Source organism: Mauremys mutica, chromosome 3 (assembly GCF_020497125.1).
Source record: "Mauremys mutica isolate MM-2020 ecotype Southern chromosome 3, ASM2049712v1, whole genome shotgun sequence".
Lineage (NCBI taxonomy): Eukaryota > Metazoa > Chordata > Testudines > Geoemydidae > Mauremys > Mauremys mutica.
In genome coordinates this window covers 170,884,518-170,907,322 of record NC_059074.1, presented here as the reverse complement: position 1 = coordinate 170,907,322, position 22,805 = coordinate 170,884,518, and the positions used below count along the sequence as shown (strand labels likewise).

General features: G+C 41.2%; 1 protein-coding gene across 4 annotated transcripts in view; it reads right to left on the bottom strand.

Moving 5' to 3' along the window:
* MTA3 (metastasis associated 1 family member 3) overlaps positions 1-22,805 on the bottom strand; it is a 228,903-nt gene that overhangs the window by 99,915 nt on the left and 106,183 nt on the right. For all 4 annotated transcript variants that reach the window (XM_045011460.1, XM_045011463.1, XM_045011461.1 and 1 more), the window contains 2 exons: positions 11,957-12,056; positions 4,114-4,302 (listed from right to left, as the gene is read on the bottom strand). In XM_045011460.1, the coding sequence (XP_044867395.1) occupies positions 4,114-4,302; positions 11,957-12,056 (289 nt within the window). The remainder of the gene's footprint in view (positions 1-4,113; positions 4,303-11,956; positions 12,057-22,805) is intronic.

Here is a 22,805-nt window from a genome sequence, read left to right as displayed (position 1 = left end):
TTCTCCAGCAGTCCCACTAGGCCCATGGTTAGTCGCTCGAAGGGGACCTCTATGATGGAAAGGGGTACCAAAGGTGCCCTCAAGTGGGGATGGGGACTGTGCAGCTGACACTCTGGGCAGGACGCACAGTACCTTCGCACTTCTTCATGTACTCCGGGCCAGAAGAATCATTGCAGGACCCATGCCAGGGTCTTTTCTACCCCCAAATGCCCCCCAAAAAGATGACTATGGGCAAGACTTAATACAGCATTCTGGTGTTTTAGAGGTACTAGGATCTGCTGTACTTTCTTCCCCTGTACTGGTGGATTTGCTCACCTCAGAGATCTTCCCCTTTGGTGGAACCCACAGTCTGGGTCAACTCCTCCTTTGTCTGATCAGGAGTTGAGAGGTTTGGGGGGAACTTGGGCCCGCCCTCTACTCCGGGTTCCAGCCCAGGGCCTTGTGGATTGCAGCTGTCTATAGTGCCTCCTGTAACAGCTGCATGACAGCTACAACTCCCTGGGCTACTTCCCCATGGTCTCCTCCAAACACCTTCTTTATCCTCGCCACAGACCTTCCTCCTGATGTCTGATAACGGTTGTACTCCTCAGTCCTTCCGCAGCACACCCTCTCACTCTCAGCTCCTTGCGCCTCTTGCTCCCAGTTCCTCACACATGCACCACAAACTGAAGTGAGCTCCTTTTTAAACCCAGGTACCTTGTTTAGCCTGCCTTAATTGACTCTAGAAAGCTCCTGATTGTTCTGGAACCTTCCCTTACCCAGGGAAAGGGGACCTACTTAAACTGAGGCTAATATATCTACCTTCTACCACTCTCCTGTAGCCATCTGGCCTGACCCTGTCACACCATTTATTAACTCTTTATAAATGGAAACTTAATACAAAGTGTAACCCCTTATTTTTCATTGCCAGTATCACAAAAATTTTCTTAAATGTAACTAATTTTAACTTATTAACAGAACTGCTTCTTATACGATGTAATTTTCTGCCAGGAGTATGAACTGAATTCAATGGACATTTTCTTCCTTGAGAACATCAAAAATCATGTAGCAACACATTCACATCTGTTCAAAAGGAAGCTCTTCAGAGACACAATATCCTTTTCTTCTTGTCAATATTCACCTATATTTATTTTAGAACTGTGAAAGTGACCTGACAACATGGAAGTCTTCTTTCCATGTACAGCACTGGCAGTGGAAGTACAAACTTCCTCACACTACCCCACATGCCTGTTTTAGAGGGGCTTCAAGCAGAGCTGGACAAATAACTGATTTTTCGGTTTGGTGACCAAACCAGAAAAAACATTGTGTTTGGTTGAGAAATACATTTTATTGGCACAAAATTAAACCTTTCATTTTTGGGTGGTTTTTTATCTTCCTTCCCCATCACTTTTTTTTAAGGGAAATGTCATTTCAAAACAAAGTCAAAAATGTTTCAGCTTTTTTGGAATTTTTCCCCCCATTTTTTCTTGAGTCAAAAATACTTGCCAAATTCAACCTGAATTGATGAACAGTTTTGGGCTAATAAGCTATTTGAAAAAAAACTGGCCAGCTCTAACTCAAACATCATGTACACTTAATACTTGGTCTCCTTGAAGAGACTGCTAATAAAGGTGCTAGTTGGTAAAATATATGATGTGGGAGCAAAGAATGTTGGACATCCACCAGCAAGGAACTGAACGAACTGAGATCTCATAACAGAGACTTAAGGACCATAAAACCTGCATGGACAAATGCAGCTTATTCATATGCTTCAATTATAACTAAATTATAGGGCTGTCAAGCGATTAAAAACAGTAAACGCAATTAATCACACTGCTTTACAATAACAGAAAACTATTTATTTAAATATTATTGGATGTTTTCTACATTTTCAAATATATTGGATTTCAATTACAACACAGAATACAAAGTGTACAGTGCTCACCTTATATTTATTTTTTATTACAGGTATTTGCACTGTAAAAAAACAAAAGAAATAGTATTTTTCAGTTCATCTAATGCAAGTACTGTAGTGCAATCTCTTTATCATGAAAGTTGAACTTACAAATGTAGAATTATGTACTAACTGCATTCAAAAATAAAACAATGTAAAATTTAAGAGCCTGCAAGCCCACTCAGTCCTACTTCTTGTTCAGACAAACAAGGTTGTTTACATTTGCAGGAGATAATGCTGCCTGCTTCTTGTTTACAATGTCACCTGAAAGTGAGAACTGGCATTTGCATGGCACTTTTGTAGCCGGCGTCGCAAGATATTTACATGCCAGATGCGCTAAAGATTCATATGTCCCTTCATGCTTCATCCACCATTCCAGAGGACATGCGTCCATGCTGATGATGGGTTCTGCTCGATAACAATCCAAAGCAGTACGGACCGACTCAGCTAAATAAAATGAACATGCGTCAGATGCCACCAGCAGAAAACTGATTTTCATTTTTGGTGGTTCGGGTACTATAGTTTCCGCATCAGAGTGTTGCTCTTTTAAGACTTCTGAAAGCATGCTCCACACCTTGTCCCTCTCATATTTTGGAAGGCACTTCAAATTCTTAAACCTTGGGTCAAGTGCTGTAGCTATATTCAGAAATCTCACATTGGTATCTTCTTTGCGTTTTGTGAAATCTGCAGTGAAAGTGTTCTTAAAATGAACATGTGCTGGGTCATCACCCGAGACTGCTATAATGTAAAATATATGGCAGAATGCGAGTAAAACAGAGAAGGGGACACACAATTCTCCCCCCAAGGAGTTCAGTCACAAATTTAATTAATGCATTATTTTTTAACAAGTGTCGTCAGCATGGAAGCATGTCCTCTGGAATGGTGGCCGAAGCATGAAGGGGCATATGAATGTTTAGCATATCTGGCATGTAGATATCTTGCAATGCCAGCTACAAAAGTGCCATGAAAATGCTTGTTCTCACTTTCTGATGACATTGTAAATAAGAAGAGGGCAGCATTATCTCCTGTAAATGTGAACAAACTTGTTTATCTTAGCGATTGGCTGAACAAGAAGTAGGACTGAGTGGACTTGTAGGCTCTGAAGTTTTACATTGTTTTGTTTTTGAGTGCAGTTATGTAACAAAAAAGAATCTGCATTTGTAAGTTGCACTGTCACAACAAAGAGATTGCACTACAATACTTGGAGGCGGTGAATTGAAAAATACTATTTATTTTCTTCATCATTTTTACAGTGCAAATATTTGTAATAAAAATAATATACTCTTTGATTTAAATTACAACACAGAAAACAATATATATGAAAATGTAGAAAAACATAGAAAATATTTAATAAATTTCAATTGGTATTCTATTGTTTTACAGTGTGATTAAAATTGTGATTAATTGCAATTAATTTTTTTAAATCATGATTAATTTTTTTTTAGTTAATCTCATGAGTTAACTGCGATTATTCAACAGCCCTACTAAATTCCTTTGTTTTGCATGTATCTTATCCTTTTCGCAGCCACAATGCAACATGACTAACCTTGTGGTAGATGAGGAACAAGCCCACTCCTCCCCCTCACCCCAAAAAAGGAAAGAGTTGCAAGCAAATTACCAATCACTCAGGCAGTCCGTGATTGGTATCAGCTCCATCCCATTGCTCTGCATTAGGACACAGCAAATGAAAGCTTTGCTGTCCAAAACTGCAATATTTCAGAAGCAGACATAGTAGAGTTGGGAATGATGAATGTTTCCTTCACCCTCCACAAGTACCAAATGCCTAATGTATCAGAATAGCTTAATATGGAGCATTTTTAAAAAGCTGTCTGAGTAAGGATTTCCCACACTGCTAAACATGGAAGGAAAAAGTGGGATTTTCAATGCACTTAGGGGACTCAGGACTGCCACTGAATTTCAATGGAATCTGGGCACCCAACTTTCTTACAGGATCCTGAGAAAATCCCAGACATAATATATTAGAATTTAGCTTTCCAAGATATGTCACTAAACAAGAAAATACTATTTTTTTTATCCTGATAATATATTTATCCATTTGGCAGTACAAAAGCATCTCCTTCTTAAGCTAATCATCCAGATCAATGGAAAACAATTACAGCTCTCACGGCCAAAACACATTTAAACATGGGAAGATAAAAGTGCATTAGTTCTGTACTCACAAAGTCTTGTCGTATATCATTGAAGTCTTTGCCATATTTTTCCAAAGCCTCTTCAAATAAACTAGCTTCTGATGCTGACCATTCTTCCATTTCATCTCTGCAAAGAACTGGTCCTCCAAGTGGTACCAGAACACTAATGGCACTGCTCAAATCATAGTTGTGCTTATGTAATGTATCCATTGCATGGAACTAAGAAGAAAGAAAGAAAAAGAATTAAATTGGTGAATTAAAGAGTTGTCAGCCAGGATCGCAACTAATAAAAGTATTACCCGGTATATTCTATATGCTGGGAAACATGCCTTAACTTATAATAAATTTAGAGTTTATCCTGTTAAGTGTTGTCTGACAGAAGAATACCTGCACTGTACTTGATATGGGGAAGGAAATGCTATAATATTTGTTAAAAGCTACAGTATTTAATAAATTGTCTATAAATTAGCACACATTCTTCAACAGTTCCACTGAGGATCTGACAATTTTGTTTTCAGTGACCAAAGATTACAGATAATGCTAAACCAGAGATGCAAACTTCTCCTTGCCCAACAGTCTCATTTTTTTTTTTTTTTTTGGACAGGTGAGGTAACTATCATTAGTTTTTTTCATTATCACCATCATAGTGAAGTATATGAGAAGATTTTGTCCCTGGTATCTGACATTGTTAATGAAAAATTATGCAGGGCTGCACTAAACATTGTGAGGGCTTTTGTTAGTAAAAAGAAGAATACGGAGGCAACTGAATAGATAACTGCAATCTTCACTCAGATGGTCTCAAAAAATTGTTGTATCCTGACATCACTAATAAGTGATGAGGAAGATGAGTAAAGAAATAAACAAATGCGTCACGGATGCTCTTCATAGAAGCTGTGCAATCAATAGTCTTTCTGACTCTGAATCCCATATGCACATGATCTCCACGACCTTAAACCCATTGCTGCGGAGGCAGCTGTACAGGTGCTGAAGGTATAAAGACTCACTCTGAAAACCACAGCTGCTATTTCTTAGGACAAATTTGTCAGACAGAACCTAAAGAAGGAATGAAGGGGCCAGATTTATTAAAATCAAAGTGTAGAAGAATATTTCCTCTTTCAAGAGAAAAGACTGCTAAATATGAACACAGCAGAGCAGCATTAGTTCTGTAGTAGCTTCTAGGACCACACTGCAGCCATCACGGACCTCAGCACTTAAACTGGTAGTCATCTCAGGGAATGCACCAGTGAGAGCTTGAGTGTTTGAAGCAGAGCAGACTGGTGTGCTTACATGCTGATGCGAATTTGTAAAAAACCAAAGGTTTTAATGCAAAAGTCATTGTTTGGACCTCACTGCTATCAAGGAGGGAGGTTTAAATGAATATCTTTTTCACCTTCTTCTATGTAACCTCAAAGCTTATCTCCAAGGAAGTTTCCATAATAGGCTGGAATGAATTGCTTGGATTTTAAATTAGCAATAATTCTGAAAATAATAGAGATCATTGAATATTTAAGTTATTTTCACTTACTTATCTACATCAAACAAGATTCAGTTTGTTCACATTTTTTCAAAATACTTTTAATTTTTTTGTAAAGGTTCTTAGCTGAAAGTGAGATGTATGCTTATCAATTGTCCTGCCCATCTTCCCCTCACAAATGCTTCTTTCTAGACAACTCTGTATTAGAACTGGTATAATTCTTAGCTTAAAAATGAAGGATGATATCTTTAGGCAGCAATGTGATCTAGTGAGTAGGGCACTACACTGGGACACAGACGGCTTAGGTTCTATTCCCAGCTGTGTCCCTGGCCTGCTATCTGACCTTGAGTGAGTCATTTGACCTCTTTGTGCCTCAGTTTACCCTCCTATAAGTATGTTTGTACAGCACTTACTATAATGGGACAGAATTCTCAACTGAGGCTTCCAAGTGCTACTGCAATATAAATACCACGAATACTTTGCTACTTCTTATGAACAGTAGAAATCTTTCCCGGACTTTCAGTATGCCTTGGGAAGAGGCCTCTTCAAGTACTACTGGTGGCAGGATCTGCCTGATTAATTTAACCTGCAAAAAGCAATGCCTTTGATTCACTTTCTTCTACTGTGTACTTCATTATTTAGCACTGAACTTACAGTCGCCCTGACAAATTGCCTTGAGAAGTCACTGTAATGGATAAAATTAGTATCATGCTATCGTAAGACACATAGTAATCCAATCAGTCAAAGCAAAGAATTTTGGAGTTAAACTACTGATTTATTACTTATTTATCCTGACAAAGAATAAAACAAGCAACCTGAAAGATTGAAACTAACAGCATATGTAACGCTGGGGAAGGCTGATCTACCTGTTCAGATTTAAATCTCAACACCCGTGGAAAGCACAGATTGCATTTCTGCCAAGCAGCTGCTCAATCAGAATCCATCTCACTGATGAGTGACAAATGAGTGAGCAAATGGTAGTACTGATCTTGTTCTTTTAATGTTAATTTTCAGGAAAAGGTTTGTCATCTTTAGCTACCTAAACACTGATTTGTTTGTTGTATTTATATATTCAAAGAAAGTGAAGAAATAACTGCATTATTCACTCAGCTGCTCTGAAGCAATTACTGGATGCTAAGGCAAGATCCACGAGTAATGCCTTTGCTTTTTTTCCTATAGCCCCACCCCCTGCTCAGGTAGACTCCTATATTACGGTAGGTGGGTGGGGTTAGCAAGGGCAGAAGCAGCCTGAAAAGGCTGCAGCAGGCCTAAGACCACCAAAAGAGGGGAAAGATCACATCTGGTTTTGTCTGCTTTCTCCAAGGATCTGAGCAGTCTGGGGACCAGAGGGAGAAACACCCAAGCTAGGATTCACCATAGATGAAGGCCAGTCAGATGGAAAGAAGTATTTGGACCTCCCCCGGATAGGAACCTCAGGTCTGGGAGGCGGAGGGGGAACACCTCTCTCCAGGAAGATGGTGATAGTATCTTCCTGCTGTAATTGAATAGTATCTTAAAAGTCTTAGGGCCCGATATGCTCCAGTCCCCAGCTCACAAAATGAGACAATTCACATGTAAAATTCAAAGGCAGTAACTCTCTTTATTCTTTGTTACTTTCAAGAAACATCTTAGAATATCTTTTGGTTTCTGATTTACTAAAGTAACACAGATGCTTTGGAGCTAATTCCACCATCAGAAGCCAGCAGAGCAATTCTGTCTACCTAGCTTAGGTTTCACTAAAATGCTTATCTCCTTCTAGCTAAGCACTGTACAAGAATTATCAGGCAAGGGGGAAAACCAACAGAAAAGCCTTTTGGGTTTCCCATCTTCTTCCCCCTCAAGGCTTTTACTCCTCAGACTGCAATATTTACAACCGAAGAAACAAAACTCACTGGTCTCTCTCTCAGTCACACATCTCAAGCCTGCAGTGACAGGGTGTGTAATCCCTCTGGCTCTAAGGCATCCTCCCCTTCCAGCATCCTAGCTGTTAACTGTATAGTTTCCTGTCTTCTAGAAGTAGAGTCTAATCAATCTGCAGTTTCCAGCCTTGCCTCTTTCCCCTGTGCGTCTAGATGGGAAAGTGTGAAGATAACCCTGACTTGCCCATAACCTGGTAGGACCTCTGCACCTTGTCCAATCACTCACAATCCACCCACAGTTATAACCCTTGCTCTTGTTTACAGAAATCTTCTTTAAATCACTGCCTAGCGACACAACCAATTAGGAATACAGCAAACACATGGGAGCTTAAGGCACTGCTATATCCCCGTTAATTGAGGTGCAGTGACTAACTGCTATTAAGAACACATTCAGTGCAATGTACAAAGGATTATATACTCACATCACATCACTTCCAAGTGATAATGAAATACACCACAACCTTTGCTAATGAATGTATCAACTTTAAGTGCTGCTCAAAACATGTTCACCAATTAACAATGGAATGTGACAGAAATAATATTATGAGGAGGAATGTGTCTTTTCCTAACTTAGGAGGAGAAAAAAGCATGTGTACTGACAAGGAGAAAAGGAAAAGGAATAAAAAATGCTAAGAGAGCAGACAGTGAAAATGAACAAATAATATGGTAGCTCCTCTGGTGTCTTATTATAAGACACATCTTATATTCTGTGTAATGGAAGTTAATGGATCATTCCTAAGGCACAAACTTTCATACCACCACTTGAACACTAAATCTATCTATTTAGTGGCATGATTGCAATATGTACTTTAAACTATAAACAGAATTATTGTAGGGAACAATTTACAGCATTAACCACTGAACTGTATAGTAAGAAAGATCTACATTCTGTGGGACAGAATTGCCCCAGAATTACAGAAAATTACAGAAAATTCTCAATCCAATAAAATGTTAAAGATAAAAAATTAATAAAATGAGTACAAACACCAAACTGGTACACTATTCCATAGGAAAATATAGTGTAAATAATGTAAAGTGAATGGGATTATGTCACTGAAGTAACATCAGAAAGTGTGAAACAAAAAGATAAGATAGTATCTTTAAGAGCTATTTACAGCATAAGTATTACTCAATATATTAAATTATATCTTAGAACAATACAATTTCCTTTACTATGTTACAGTAGTCTAGACTCAGATAATTTCCTTTTTCATTGATCATAATATCTGGGAACTGAGTATTTTTTAAAACATTTTTCCAATTATAACCAATATACTTGATCTAAATCAAGTATTTACAATAATGAACCCCTTACTAGTGACTTTGGGATATAATGTTACCTTATTTTAGCCAAGTAACTAGAATTGCTCTCAGTACACTTTCATTATGTTGTTATTTATGCTACTGTCCCCGATCCCCTCAAGCAGTATGCACATACTGGACATGTAGCACTGTAGTAGTAGCTGTATCTATACAGTAACTTTTTTGAGTATTATATTTAAGATACAAACTCTTATAGGATTGTTAGTATGTGGGATTTCCTAAGTAAGATGTTTACCTGTGGAATAAAATGCTTCCAAATTTTGTTTGTGTTTGGTTTTAATAATAAGATATATATATATATATGGAAATATACCTATCTCATAGAACGGGAAAGGACCCTGAAAGGTCATTGAGTCCAGCCCCCTGCCTTCACTAGCAGGACCAAGTACTGATTTTGCCCCAGATCCCAAAGTGGCCCCCTCAAGGATTAAACTCACAACCCTGGGTTTAGTGGCCAATGCTCAAACCACTGAGCTATCCCTCCTGTCTTAATGGCTATTAGAATACCACATAAGTATAAGGTATACAAGAAAGGACAATGTGATCAGTAGAGTATTATTTTTATAAAGTTCAATTAGCTTCTAGTACAATATAAATGAAATTATTATTACTTGACAGATTTCATAACTGTGAGTCCTCTTTTGCATGTTTTCGAGTGTACGTTATCCACTATCCAGTTCAAGGTCTCACATTTACCAGACTATATATTTAAATAACATTCTGTTGGATTTTACGATGATACACTATGGGGCAAAGCCAGTCCCTTGACCTCCATGACTGCACTGGTCCAATGCAATTCACTACCCAAGAGGTGGGAGGACTGAATTTCAGGAAGCTACAGGGAGCGCGAAGGAGAGAAATGGGGTGAAGTCGATAAGTCACAGTTAATATGAAATAGGAAAATGTATGAGAAAAACAGTCAGATCACAAACAGAGATTGAGAAAATATGAAGTGACAACCAAATTTGAAAGGAAATGCAAGGGAAGGTGCTTTAAGAACAATCACATATTCCAGTTGAGCAGGTAGGTGATCTATGCTGGTGGGAGTTACTCATCAGGAGCATTAGAGATGAGAACTCAACAAATACAAAAAAACTTTGTGGTCTTAAAATATTTCCATTAATACAACATGGCTGAATTCAATACATTTCCAATATGTGTTGAATTGAGCCATGTTGTATTAATGAATATATTTATTTGCAATGTACTTCCATTGAAATGTTCATGTTATCAAAGCCAATTTATTAAACATTCCTTTAAAAAGCAGCCATTTTGCCTTTTATCTAGACAAGAAGATAGAAAAGAACTGGCTGTCAAAATAGTCAAACACATTATTAGGATGGCTTAGTACAGTGGTCCCCAACGCGGTGCCTGTGGGTGTCATGGCGCCTGCCAGGGCATCTATGTGCGCCCGCGTACTGGCCAGCGGACAAGCATCCGCCAAAATGCCATTGAAAAGCGGCGTCATCTAGAGCTGTCGCCGCCAAAAAGTGGCGTCACTAAGAGGCGTCGCCGCCGAAATGCTGATTTTCGGTGGTATTTCGGTGGCGATGCCTCTTGATGTTGCTGCTTCTTGGCGGCATTTCGGCGGATGCTTGTCTGCCAGCCACGGTCATCGGTGGCTCGTTGTCCGGCGCCTGCCACTCGGAAAAGGTTGGGGTCCACTGGCTTAGTACATATACAGTGCTTTTCATCTGCAATGCATTATACAAGCATTAATGAATTAATCCTCACAACACACCGCTGTGCTGGGCAGGTTAAGAGTCTTACTTTACTAGCAAAATAGGAAGAAAAATCATGTAAAGGGCAAAGGTACAGAACAGCAAGACTAAGGCTAATGGCTCCACCTCCACAATGTATCATCTCTGAAAGCTTCTCTCCTTACCATAGTCAACAGGAATAACTTAAAGGTACTTTTATAATATGTGTGCATGTATGTGATGAGTATATCTATGTACCCACATATATTTATAAACAAACATCCATACAGCTAAATAGATTTCCTTTTCCAAAATAATCCCAATTAGAGCATTTAAATTGATCCATCACTTCCATGTCCACTTCCTATAATATTTAGGGAAATGAGGACACCTGGTGAGATAGCTTGGAACTCTGTTCCACTGTCTCAAAACATGTGAGGCTCTGGAGACAGCAGGAAAGGGTTGCGTACTGGCATGGTGCTAGAGAATGATGGATTATGGAGTTTGGGGACAAAAGGCACTGAGGGTCACAGAGGAGAAGGAACTGGCAAAAAGAGTGCTGGGTAGGACTCTAAATGAGATGGGATAATAATGATTGCCTAAAGCATGCCGTGGCTGTTCATAGCCATAATTTTTATTTTTTAAGGGAGTCGATATTTTGGAAATATAATGTTTTAGGGGTGCTACACAGACTCTATTGAAACACACATTCAACCTTTACCTTTTTAAGCAGAAGTGTAATAATAGTATCAAGTGAAACACTCACCTCAATTATTTTTCTGAAAGCAAGAGGCAATGTGGTAAAAAAAAGCACTCTCTCTCTATGTCACGAGGGTTTTGGTGAGCTAATTAGCCTAAAGCTGTTTTTTCTCTCTCACTGCTTTTGGTTTGTACAAGGTGATAAAAACACACAGCTTGATTTTTACCGATTCTCATTCATATTTATTAGACACCAACACTGATATAATTTTTAAAAGTAACTGGATAGTTCAAAATCTACAAATAACAAAAGTGGTAAGAATGTACTTTTAGGGTCTGATCCTGCTCCCACTGAAGTCAGTTGGCACTGTACTACTAACTTCAGTGTGAGGAAGAGCAGAGTCTTAATTATGTACAGTATCTGCATGAGTTTACTACTTACTATATCAGATAGCTTGTGACCATTTATCTGCTGGAAAGCAGACCTGAAACACCATGGTGGGGGGGGAGGGATAGCTCAGTGGTTTGAGCACTGGCCTGCTAAACCCAGGGTTGTGAGTTTAATCCTTGAGGGGGCCACTTAGAGATCTGGAGCAAATATTGGTCCTGCTAGTGAAGGCAGGGGGCTGGACTCAATGACCTTTCAAGGTCCCTTCCAGTTCTAGGAGATTGGTATATCTCCAATTATTATTATGGTTTGCTGAATTCCTACCATCTGCAAAACAGTACAATTATAGCATTTTTAGCAAACCTCTTACCAGTGTGATGTCTCGGGAAGCAGCAGCTGCACTCATGTGTAAACTAGGTTGCCTGACAGAACTACTACAGTCCAAAGCTCGAGCAAATGTACCAACCGCACTGGGGGAGGAAAAAGAAAAAAGATGGATAAATTAAATATACACATTTATTTATTATCTTATTAAAAGATGATTTATCAGCACATAAATTAATCACTTGCAAAATAAAAGACATGCTGTAGTGATGAGATTATAATTTTAAACATTTTTCCGACCTTTAATAATGAAAGACAGCAAAGTCATGATTTCTGTTTCAAACAATAGTTTCTAAGTTTATTTCTGTTTCTAAGCAGATTTCTGTTTCAAACAATAGCGTACTAAGTACAAAAACAATTCACCATTTTAATAGTATGAGAACTAAAGATAATCTTATTTAAGGGCAATCAGACAAAATCCACAACTGTTCCAATGTGCTGATTGCCTCATTACTGTCAACTCAAGGGACCTGGTTAGCTTGGGTTTTTTTAATTACTTTTTTTTTTTTTAATCAAACTCTAAACAGCGCTTGACAAGTAAGAAAATATCACAAGATGAAATGTCATAGTGCTACTTGGATGGTTTTAAAGTCACCTCACAGGTAAGATGCAAAAGGAAATTATTAACATTTCATCTACTTTAGTAATATGTGCTTAATGCTTCCATTAGATAGGCAACAAGGGGCCAGCAGCTTGCAGCCACCTAAAATCTATATTTTCCACCCAAGATTTTAGGTAATAAGCTGGATGCCCCTCTTAGCCTGGCTAATGGAAGCTTTCAGCATTGTTCACATGGACACAATTTAAGCATGCCTGACAGCGCACAACAGGGTAAAGGTAAGTGCATGTAATATTCCAGAAGAAATCCTTAGCACAAGGGTCAAGGACTGATTATATCACAATACAACAGGATATGGGGCATCAATGAAAGAGGGTAGGGTTAAGGTTGCAGGCCAGGGCTGGTGTGTACTTTAACTTTGTATTTTCTGTTTTTACAGATTTAAGTATAATGCATTTGATGCTCTGACAGGGTATGAGGCTCTTAATCTGCATTAATGGTGCTGAGCACTAAATTCCCCTTGTTTTTGAGGAAGATGTGGTGAAAAGGAGGACATGACAGGGTCACCTGAGAGGGTAGAAAGGAAGGCTTCTTCGAACATGTCACTGCCACTCAGCTAACAGCTCTGCCCTCATCCTCAGCCCTCCGCCTCCGTGCCCTGGTAGGGTTGGAGGGGCCATGGGCAGGAAAGAAGATGGTAACGAATGGACTGCGACACTCACAGCTACCACTCTTTAGGTTATACCAGGATTTTCCATTTCAGTAAGTGTGAAAAAGTTCTACACAAGTCTTTTGGGCAGGGTGGATAAAAAACAATTATTTAAATTATATTTTTAATGTTATTTATATTATAAGAAGTTTTCCTTTTTAAAAATAAACCTGTTTAAAATGAAATCTGAATTTAATGTAAAATATGGGAAAGCTTACTGTTAATATAATCTCATAAAACATTTAAATATCAAATAAATATGCTAAATTCACACGCCTCTATCAAAAACTTGGAGTTAAAAGCTACTTTTCTATATAAAGAAAGAATCAGGGGAAAACATCTAGCTTTGAGGTCAAGCTTTACAAATGTGACACAATAGGTCATGCAGTGTAGTAATGGCTTGATCCTGTGGGGGACTTAGGGGCTGCTCAACTTGGTGCAAGAGATTGGCAAAGTCATCACAGGTACTGGCACCCAGTCTCTGATCCAAGAGACATCATCATGTATCTCATCAGGACATCTACTGAGCCCACCTCCGTCATCTCATACTCTTAATTTCATTGCTGGGCTCTGATTGGCTCAGTTCTCAAATTATGAATATTTATGACTCCAGCCATCATGGAAACTTTTACTCTCCAGCTCATGGAAAAACACTGATTTTCCCAGTAACTACCTGCCCTTGCTTCTGGATGGGTCTGGGCACTTCAAATAAATGGCCCTGATCTTCTCCTTGCACATGTACACAGACAGAAATACAAAGAGAAATCAATTAATTTCCAACTGCCTCCTTCTCTATCTCTAAACAAATAAAACACTGCAGTGCAAAAGGCATGTGGGTTACACAAGTAGAAGTCTTGGATGGTTAGTTCTTTTGTTTTTCTGGAGGTAGGAGTGGGGAATTAAATAACAAAGGAGAACGAGCAGAGTGTGCAATTGGAAACAAGCAACAGTGGTGTGAAAGCAGGATGCTGTAGGAAGAAGGGGCAACATTCTTCAGAGTGCAGCCTCTAGTGCTGACTTCAACATCTGGGAACTTGATGAAAAAACCTGCCATGATTGTAAATAAGACCCTATTAGGGAATATTCCTGTAAACTCTCAATGAAAAAGGAACACATGCCAAATGTAAACAGTATAGCAAAGAGATACAGGACTTGGTTGTCAGAATGAAACATTATGAAAAATGCTCTTCAGAAAGCAATGCCTTTGAAGATGATGTGGACATGTCTGAACAATCTTGTTCAACTGGTTAGTAAACTTATTTTTGCACCATCCTTATGAACTGCCGACCACATCTTACTATGCTAGGAAATGGTAACTTAGATTATTGGGTTTTGGGTGGATCATGAATTGCAAGATATTTGTGTTCAAAATATAACTGGTATGCTGGTTTGTTGTGGGAGTATTTATCAATTACATTTTTACTGTTACTGATGGACCTCTGAAATGGTTTTTCATTGATTAGTATAATCAAACATCCTAGGGGAAGATTTCCTGTTTAAAATTAAGCTTTTATTAGGCATTATGAATTTTAACATTGAAAAAATGTGGGGAGGTATTTTCAAGCCGTTTGGTATGTTGCTAGAGATAAGGCTTTAAAAAGATTTAGATAAGCCTTATGGTTTATTATTTTCCCTATAAAACCTTTCAAGGTGAAGTAGCCTGTTAACACCCCTGTAGTCATAGGATAAAAAGAGGGATTAGTGGGTTAGACTGTTGTAATAAGCCATAAATCCAGGGTCTTTATTATGACCATGATTTTTAGTGTCGATCAAAGTTATGAATTTAAGCTCCTAGTAGGGATGTAAATATCATTTTAAAAGTTAACTATTTAAACAATTAAAAATATTTCATTTAAACATTCAACCAATTAAAGGGCTGGCCGGCCAGCATGGCTGGGGCTGGGGCCGCTCTGGCTCGCGCTGCTCTGGCCAGCGCGGAGCGGCTGGGGTTGGCCGGTCGGCCGGCACGGGGCTGCTGGGGCCGGCTGGGGGGTTAACGGTTAAGGCAGGTTCACTGGTAAGAGTAATGCTTATTGGTTAACATCTTTTGAAAGTGTTGAGCAGGTTTCCTTTGAGGATGAGAACTGATAGGTCAGATATAGAGTATCACTTCACCTTGAATGGTCCCTTACAATATGTGCTAACTACTTAAGCTAAACTATCTTATGACTTGTATTTAGCTGTGACACTCCGAGTACCTTGCACAGACCTGAGGAAGAGATCCATGTAGCTGTAAAACATGACTCTCTCACCAACAGAAGTTAGTCCAATAAAAGATATTACCTCACCCACCTTGTGTCTCTACACAAGGCAGTAAATGACCTGTATCAAAAAAATTTTTTTTTCATCATCTAGTAAAACCATGGATGAGTTCATAATCAAGACCAGCAAAGTCCAGCAAGACTCTATAGATGAATAGATTGCTCAGTTCATTTATGCAACAAATTCTCCTTTTGTCTTGTTCAGAACAAATATTTCATTGACATAGTTCAATTATTAAAACCAGACTACATTCCACCCAGCAGAACAGACATTACTGGAAGGTTGCTGGATACAGGAGTATGAGAAGGAAATCAAATAACAGGCACCAAAAAAAAAAAAGTGTGGGGGGGGACTGTTAATCTGAGTCTTGATGCGGGGAGCAATGTACACAATTATCCAATAATATTTGCTTGTGTGACAACAGAAGATGGGCCTGTCTATCTCACAGAAACAACTGATACATCAGGAAATGCCCATATAACAGAATTCTGAAAATAAGAAGCAGTAAAAGCTATAACAAACTGAACCAAAATTCAAACATCAAGTGTGTTGCTTTGTCACAGACAATTCTGCAAATGTAACAAAGATGAGAAGAAATTTACAAGATGATAAGGAAGGGAACCAGAAACTTATAACATATAGATGTAGTGCTCCTTTGATGCATCTTTTAGGCAAAGACTTAAGAACAACTCCAAGAACAAAGGAAATGTTGAAATTGCAAAATACTTCCATTACACCCACTTTGCTTCAGATTCACTGAAAAGAGCAAGAGGATCCAAACTAATTCATCCCCAAGATGTATGATGGAATTCAGTGATTGACTCTTCTGAGCTATTTGGTAAGAGCTGCCCTACTCTGATGACAATTTGTGAAGAAAATCATGACAAAAGAGATTAATCTACCTCAGCCAAAGTAGTCAACATCAGACTAAAGAGAAATGTAGAAGATATGCTGAATATACAACAACTAGGGATGTCAATTAATCACAATTAACTCACACAATTGACTCAAAAAAAATTAATCACAATTTTAAAAATTAATCACGATTAATCACAGTTTTAATCACACTGTTAAACAATAGAATACCAATTGAAATTTATTAAATATTTTGGATGTTTTTCTACATTTTCATATATATTGTATTCTGTGTTGTAATGAAAGCAAAGTGTATTTTATTTTAGTACAAATATTTGCACTGTAAAAATTATAAACAAAAGAAATAGTAATTTTCAATTCACCTCATACAAGTATTGTAGTGCAATCTCTTTGTTGTGAAAGTACAACTTACAAATGTAGAATTTTTTTTTGTTTTTTGTGACGCTGCACTCTATATGGTTTGCAGTGCTAGAACACTGTTGTCAGTCATAACAATAATTTACATTTATCATGAAAAATAATCACAGAAAACAAATTTCAACCTTCTACAATATTTCATCCAGTCTGCACAGAAGGGATCATACCTACTGACTTCACCCGAGTGCTGTAGATTCTGTGAAAAGGGGTTCTGAAGGAATGTCACACTAGAACAAATTTGGTCACATAGCCAACAGTCATAGCAAACCTCAAATGATATCCCCCTCTCAAACTACTATACAGAAAAATCAAAACCATGCACAAACTACCATAAACATTTTAAACGATTCTCTAACTCAAAAGCATGGTGCATTGGTTTAAATCAAGGCAAGTTATATCAGAAATTCTAACCAACTTTTCCATGTGCACTTCAGTTGTTTTCTAAAGAAAGGTGAATTCTCAGTAGTTTATATAATCATTAAAAAAACCTTTTGTAACTATTGTTCTTTGAGATGTCCATTCCATGCTAGGTGTGCGCGCACCACGAGCACAGTTGCCAGAGATTTTTCCCTAGTGGTATCTCAGTTGGCTCCAGCACCTCTGGAGCCACCCACATATGCTCTGGTATAAGAGGCATCACCAGTCCTGCACCCTCTCAGTTCCTTCTTGCTGGTAATTCTGACAGAGTGGAGGAAAGGTGGGTCATGGAATCTTGAGCAACAAATCTTGAAGAATAATAGTTACAAAAGATTAGTAACCATTTTTAATTCTTTGGGTGCTTGCTCGTGTCCATTCACCCTCTCCCCTGGTTCTTGTCACATAGACAGAAAGCAGAAGACCAGAGGCCTGAAGTGCAGGCAATATGATGTTTGTTGGGTTAGTTTCCAGCAAGCATGTATACCATGACTCTGATGCTGCAGGGCCTTGTTTCCCAGTGTCTCGTCCCCTCCTCCTCAGCAAGCATAATTATACCTGAAATGCACACCCACAGTCCCACCCCTTACAACTTATGGTCAAGTTCCATTTTGGGGGGTCGTGGGTCTGGGGTCTTTGTCCCACCTCTTTTGAACCCCAAGGGAGGGGTAAGGAGTGAGGTTGTGCTACGGTTAGGGGCAGGCATATCTCTGGCCTTTTAGTGTTTTACCTTCCCCCCAATCACCCCCCCACCCCACTTTCTCCTCCCGACTGGTTGCTTGACCTTGTCTTGAGATAGGAGTTGAGGCAGTCTTCAAGTGAGTGCTCATATATTATACTCCCACCATGCCTAGTGACACTTTAACTGCTCTTATCTGTTCCCATTATACTAGCAGACCCATCTGGCTAGGCAGAAGCAACATACACAGTATCTTTGTCTGTTGTTTACACGTATTAGTAAGGACCCTTTTGTTCACACATATTAGTAAGAATGTATGTGTATCCAAAAAAAAAATCAAACAGGCAAGGAAAACTCAGAATACTATCTCAGGCGAAAATACAGGCCTGAATCCTACATTGGCACTAGCACTCCTAACATGACTCACAAGCAGTACCAGAGGTGGGCTTGAAGTTCATGGATGTGCTATTTGCAATACCGCTCCCTCGAAACAGGCACTGTCACGGGCCTGTTAGGTGATAGCGTACTGGGATGTGAAGGTATGAACCGATGACCGTGTTGCAGCTCTTCAGATGTCTTGGCTTGGTACCTGCAAGAGGAACGCTGCTGCTGAAGCCTGGGCTTTCGTGGAATGAGCGGTCACAATGGCCGGAGGTGAAACTTTTGCCTGCTCAAAGCAAGCTCAGATACAGGCGGTTATACAGGACAAGATTCTTTGGGATGACACATCCCATCCTTTCTGCTACAGAGTTGTGTGGACTTGTGGAAGGGTTTAGTTCTCTCAGTATAAAAGACGAACATCCAATGTATGAAACAGACGTTCTTCAGCATCTTGTGAGGTTTTGGAAAGAAGACAGGGAGAAAAATGTCCCAGTTGTTGTGGAATTGAGACACCATCTTTGCTAGGAAGGCCAGTTGGGGTGTCCTTGAAGAACATGGTATAAAGGGGTTCTGACATCAGGGCTTTGATCTCAAAGACCCTTCTGACTGAGGTGATCACCACCAGGAAGGTGACCTTCCAAGAGAAGCAATATGGGGCACAATGCTAATGGCTTGAAGGGAGGCCCCATGAGCCCTGACAGGACCAGGTTTAAGTTCTATGGGGGATCAGATCATGAACCTGAGGGTAGAGTTTTTCCAGTCCCTTGAGAAACCTGACCATCATCTCATGGGAAAACACTGATCTGCCATTCACTGAAGAGTGGAAGGCAGAGATGGCTGCCAAGTGAACCTTAACAGATGAGAAAGCTAGACCTTGATACATTAGGTAGAGCGGACAGTCCAAGACAGAGTGCAGAGAAGATCTGGATGGAGAGAGATTCCTTTCGGAGGCCCAAGAAGTGAAATGTTTCCACTTTGCCAAGACAGTAGCTCTGGTGGAAGGCTTTCTGCTACCTAATAAGAATTATCAAACCTGTTCCAAGCACGCCTACTCTTCAGGGTTCAGCCACGCAGCAATCCCTTCCCTCTCAATGCTGTCAGGTGCAAGGAGGTGAGATTTGGGTGAAGCAACTGTCCGTGTCTTAAGAAATCAAGTAAAAAATGGAGTGGGAGCATGAGCGGAGCTGCCCTTAGAAGTCCAGAAGCATACCAAGCCAATGCTGGTGTGGTCAGGATAACCTCTGCCGTTTGATTTTTGGGAGGACTTTGTGAACCAAGGGGATTGGTGGGAAGGTGTATACTAGGTGGTCTGTCCATGAGAGCAGGAAGGCATTGGAGAGGGAGTCCATGCTGTGCCCATGCTGCAAACAGAACTGATGGCATTTCCCGTTCTGTCTGGTGGTGAACAGGTCCAACCTGGGGAGGTCCCCACTTCTGGAAGAAGACACTGACAACCACCAGGTGAAGAAACCAATCATGGTGAGAGGAAAAGGATCTGGTGAGGGGATCCACCAGTGCGTTTTGGGCCCTTGGAGATGTGACACCTCAAGGTGAATGACATGTTTCCTGCAGAAGTCCCACAGCCAAGGGCCTCCTGGTACAAGGCAGAAGATCAAACCCATCCCTGCTTCTTGATGTAAAACATTGATGCAGTGCTGTCCCTCAAGACCTGCACCACTTTGCCTAAGATGTGGGGAAGGAACACTTGGCAAGCAAAGAGTATCGCCCTAAGGTCCCTGACATTTATATGCAGGGAGCGTTCTACCTGGGACAAGAGGCCATGAGTCCTGAGACCGTTGAGGTGGGCTCTCCACCCCAGGTCTGATGCATCCGAGACTAAGGTTACCAATGGATGAGGGGCAGCAAAAGGTACCCCTTTCATTATGGATCCTGGGTCTACCCACCAGCTCAGCAAAGCAAGGACCAGAGGCAGAATCATGAGTATCGAATCGAAGTGGTGTCTGCTTGGGGAGTAGACTGATGCCAGCTACATCTGCAACACATAGGTACATACCACCAGGTGACCCAACACTTTGAGGCAGAACTGAGCAGTTGTTAGTGGGTGGGTTGTGACCTTGGAGATCAGGTCAGACATGGGTTGGAACCTGACCTCCGGTAAGTAGACCTTGGCCTGGGGCAAGTCGAGCACTACATCTATGAACTCTATTCTCTGAACTGGGACCAGAGTTGATTTATGCTCGTTCATCACCAGACCCAGTGCCGGAAAGGTGGCCCTTACTGTACCAATGCTGTGCTGGACCTGAGCCGGCGAGCAACCTTTGATCAGCCAGTTATCAAGGTATGGGTAGACTTACATGCCTCGATGTCTGAGGAAGACTACTACCACCGTCATACACTTCAGGAAGACCCATGGAGATTCCAAGAGGAGACAAGGTGAATTGGCAGAGGCGTTCCAGTCTCCTGGAAACACAGAGAGAATTAGGGAGGCCAGGGAGACCATGCAGAACCTCAGTTTCTTGAGATATTTGTTGAGGCAATGCAGGTCCAGGATGGGCTGTAGACCTCTCCCCTCCTCCCCGCACCCCAGAGAACAGAGAGGTACCCTCAAGGGGGAGGTCCTGGTTGGACTGCTGCATTTTGTACAGGAGGCCCAAAGACTGGAGCCACAAACAGCACCTCATGGTGATTGCTGATGCCATAGTCCTGGCTGCTGAGTCAGCTGCATCCAGAGCCACCTGGAGGGAGGTTCTGGCCATTGCCTGACCTCCTCTAGGATGGACGCGAACTCCTGCCTTGGCTCCTGCAGCAGGGAATCCTTAAATTTGGACAATGAGTCCCACAGGTTAAAACTGTACCTCCACAGTACAGCCTGCTGGTTGGAGATATGCAACTGGAGGCTGCCCATCGAATAAGCCTTGTGTCCAAATAGGTCCAGTCTCTTGGCCTCTTTATTTTTAGAGATAGCACCCAACTGCCCCATCTGTCCTGCTCATTCACCACCAATGCTACCAGGGACCCCGAAGCGGGTGGTGCGAGTAAAGGTACTGAAACCCACTGGCTGGGACATAATACTTCTTCTCAGTCCTTTCTGAGGTTGGGGGGGGGTGGGATAAGGGTGGGCAAAGAAGAAGGAATCTGCCATAATACCTTGATGGGTCCCATCACTGCCTTGTTAATGGGCAGGACCACTCTGGAGGAAGTCACTGCAGCCAGGATGTCAGTTAGGCTGTGTGCATACTTCTTGAGCTCCTTGACTTCCAGTCCAAAGTTTGCGGCGACCCTTTTCAGGAGTTCTCGGTGGGTCATGAAGTCATCTGGCGGGAGTGGATTACTAGGGCCTGTGACTGCCTCGTCCAGGGATGACAAGGGCTCCACCATGTCCATTGGTGCCATTTCTTGGACATGGGCACCGAGGTCAGTACTGGAGTCAGGGTCTGGTGCCGGATGGGACAAAACAGTGGCTCACCTCTCAGACAGCATCAAGTATGAGCTGTGAGAAGGAAGGCCCAGTACCAGGGCAAACCCCCATGGGTTTCAATACTGTCACTGCATTGGCCAGTGGCCTGGTGGCCATGTGTTGGCTGGGGGAGCCGTACCGAAATCTGGGATGTAGGCTGGGTACCAGTAGATCTTAGGTGAAGTGAATGATTCTCCTTTGGACTCTGAAGAGGATTCTTCCCTTGAAGACAAGGGCTGCAAAGAACTTGCTTGGGGAACAAGGGACCAGCAATGGGCCGGAGATCGCCACCCCTTCTTCCCTTCTGTCCCTCGTCACCTTGCTGGCAGTGGGACATGAGGGATCGGCAGGATCGAGAGGGATGCCACCTGAAAGCCTCCGGGATCAAAGGGGTCCACAAGCATATGGTCCCATGGCTACTCCCAAGAGTTGGAGGCAGGTCCCGGATTGGACTTGGTACTCTAGGCAGAGTCACCGGAGCCAACGGTGGCTCTAGGGAGGACGAGTGTTCCGGCACAGGTCTCACTATGCTGGTCATTCCTCGCTTGTGCATTCTCCTTCAGCGCTATTATTCTTATGCTTCTTTCGCAGCACTGGGGATGGAGAATGGTGCTGTGAAGAGCACGGTGCTCGTGGAGCATTTCAGGTCAGCCTGGAAAAATTTTCAAATATGCCTATATGAAAGTGATTGGAACTAAAGTTCCTACTCACCTGAGTCTCTTGAAAATGAGATAACAGTCTTCTAAGGCCTGGTCCACACTAGGACTTTAATTCGAATTTAGCAGCGTTAATTCGAATTAACTGTGCACCCGTCCACACCAGGAAGCCATTTAATTCGACCTAGAGGGCTCTTTAGTTCGAATTCGGTACTCCACCCCGACGAGGGGAGTAGCGCTAAATTCGACATGGCTATGTCGAATTAGGCTAGGTGTGGATGCAAATCGAACTTACTAGCTCCGGGAGCTATCCCACACTGCACCACTCTGTTGACGCTCTGGACAGCAGTCCGAGCTTGGATGCTCTGACCAGCCACACAGGAAAAGTCCCGGGAAAATTTGAATTCCTTTTCCTGTCTGGACAGTTAGAATCTCATTTCGTGGTTGGACATCGGGGCGAGCTC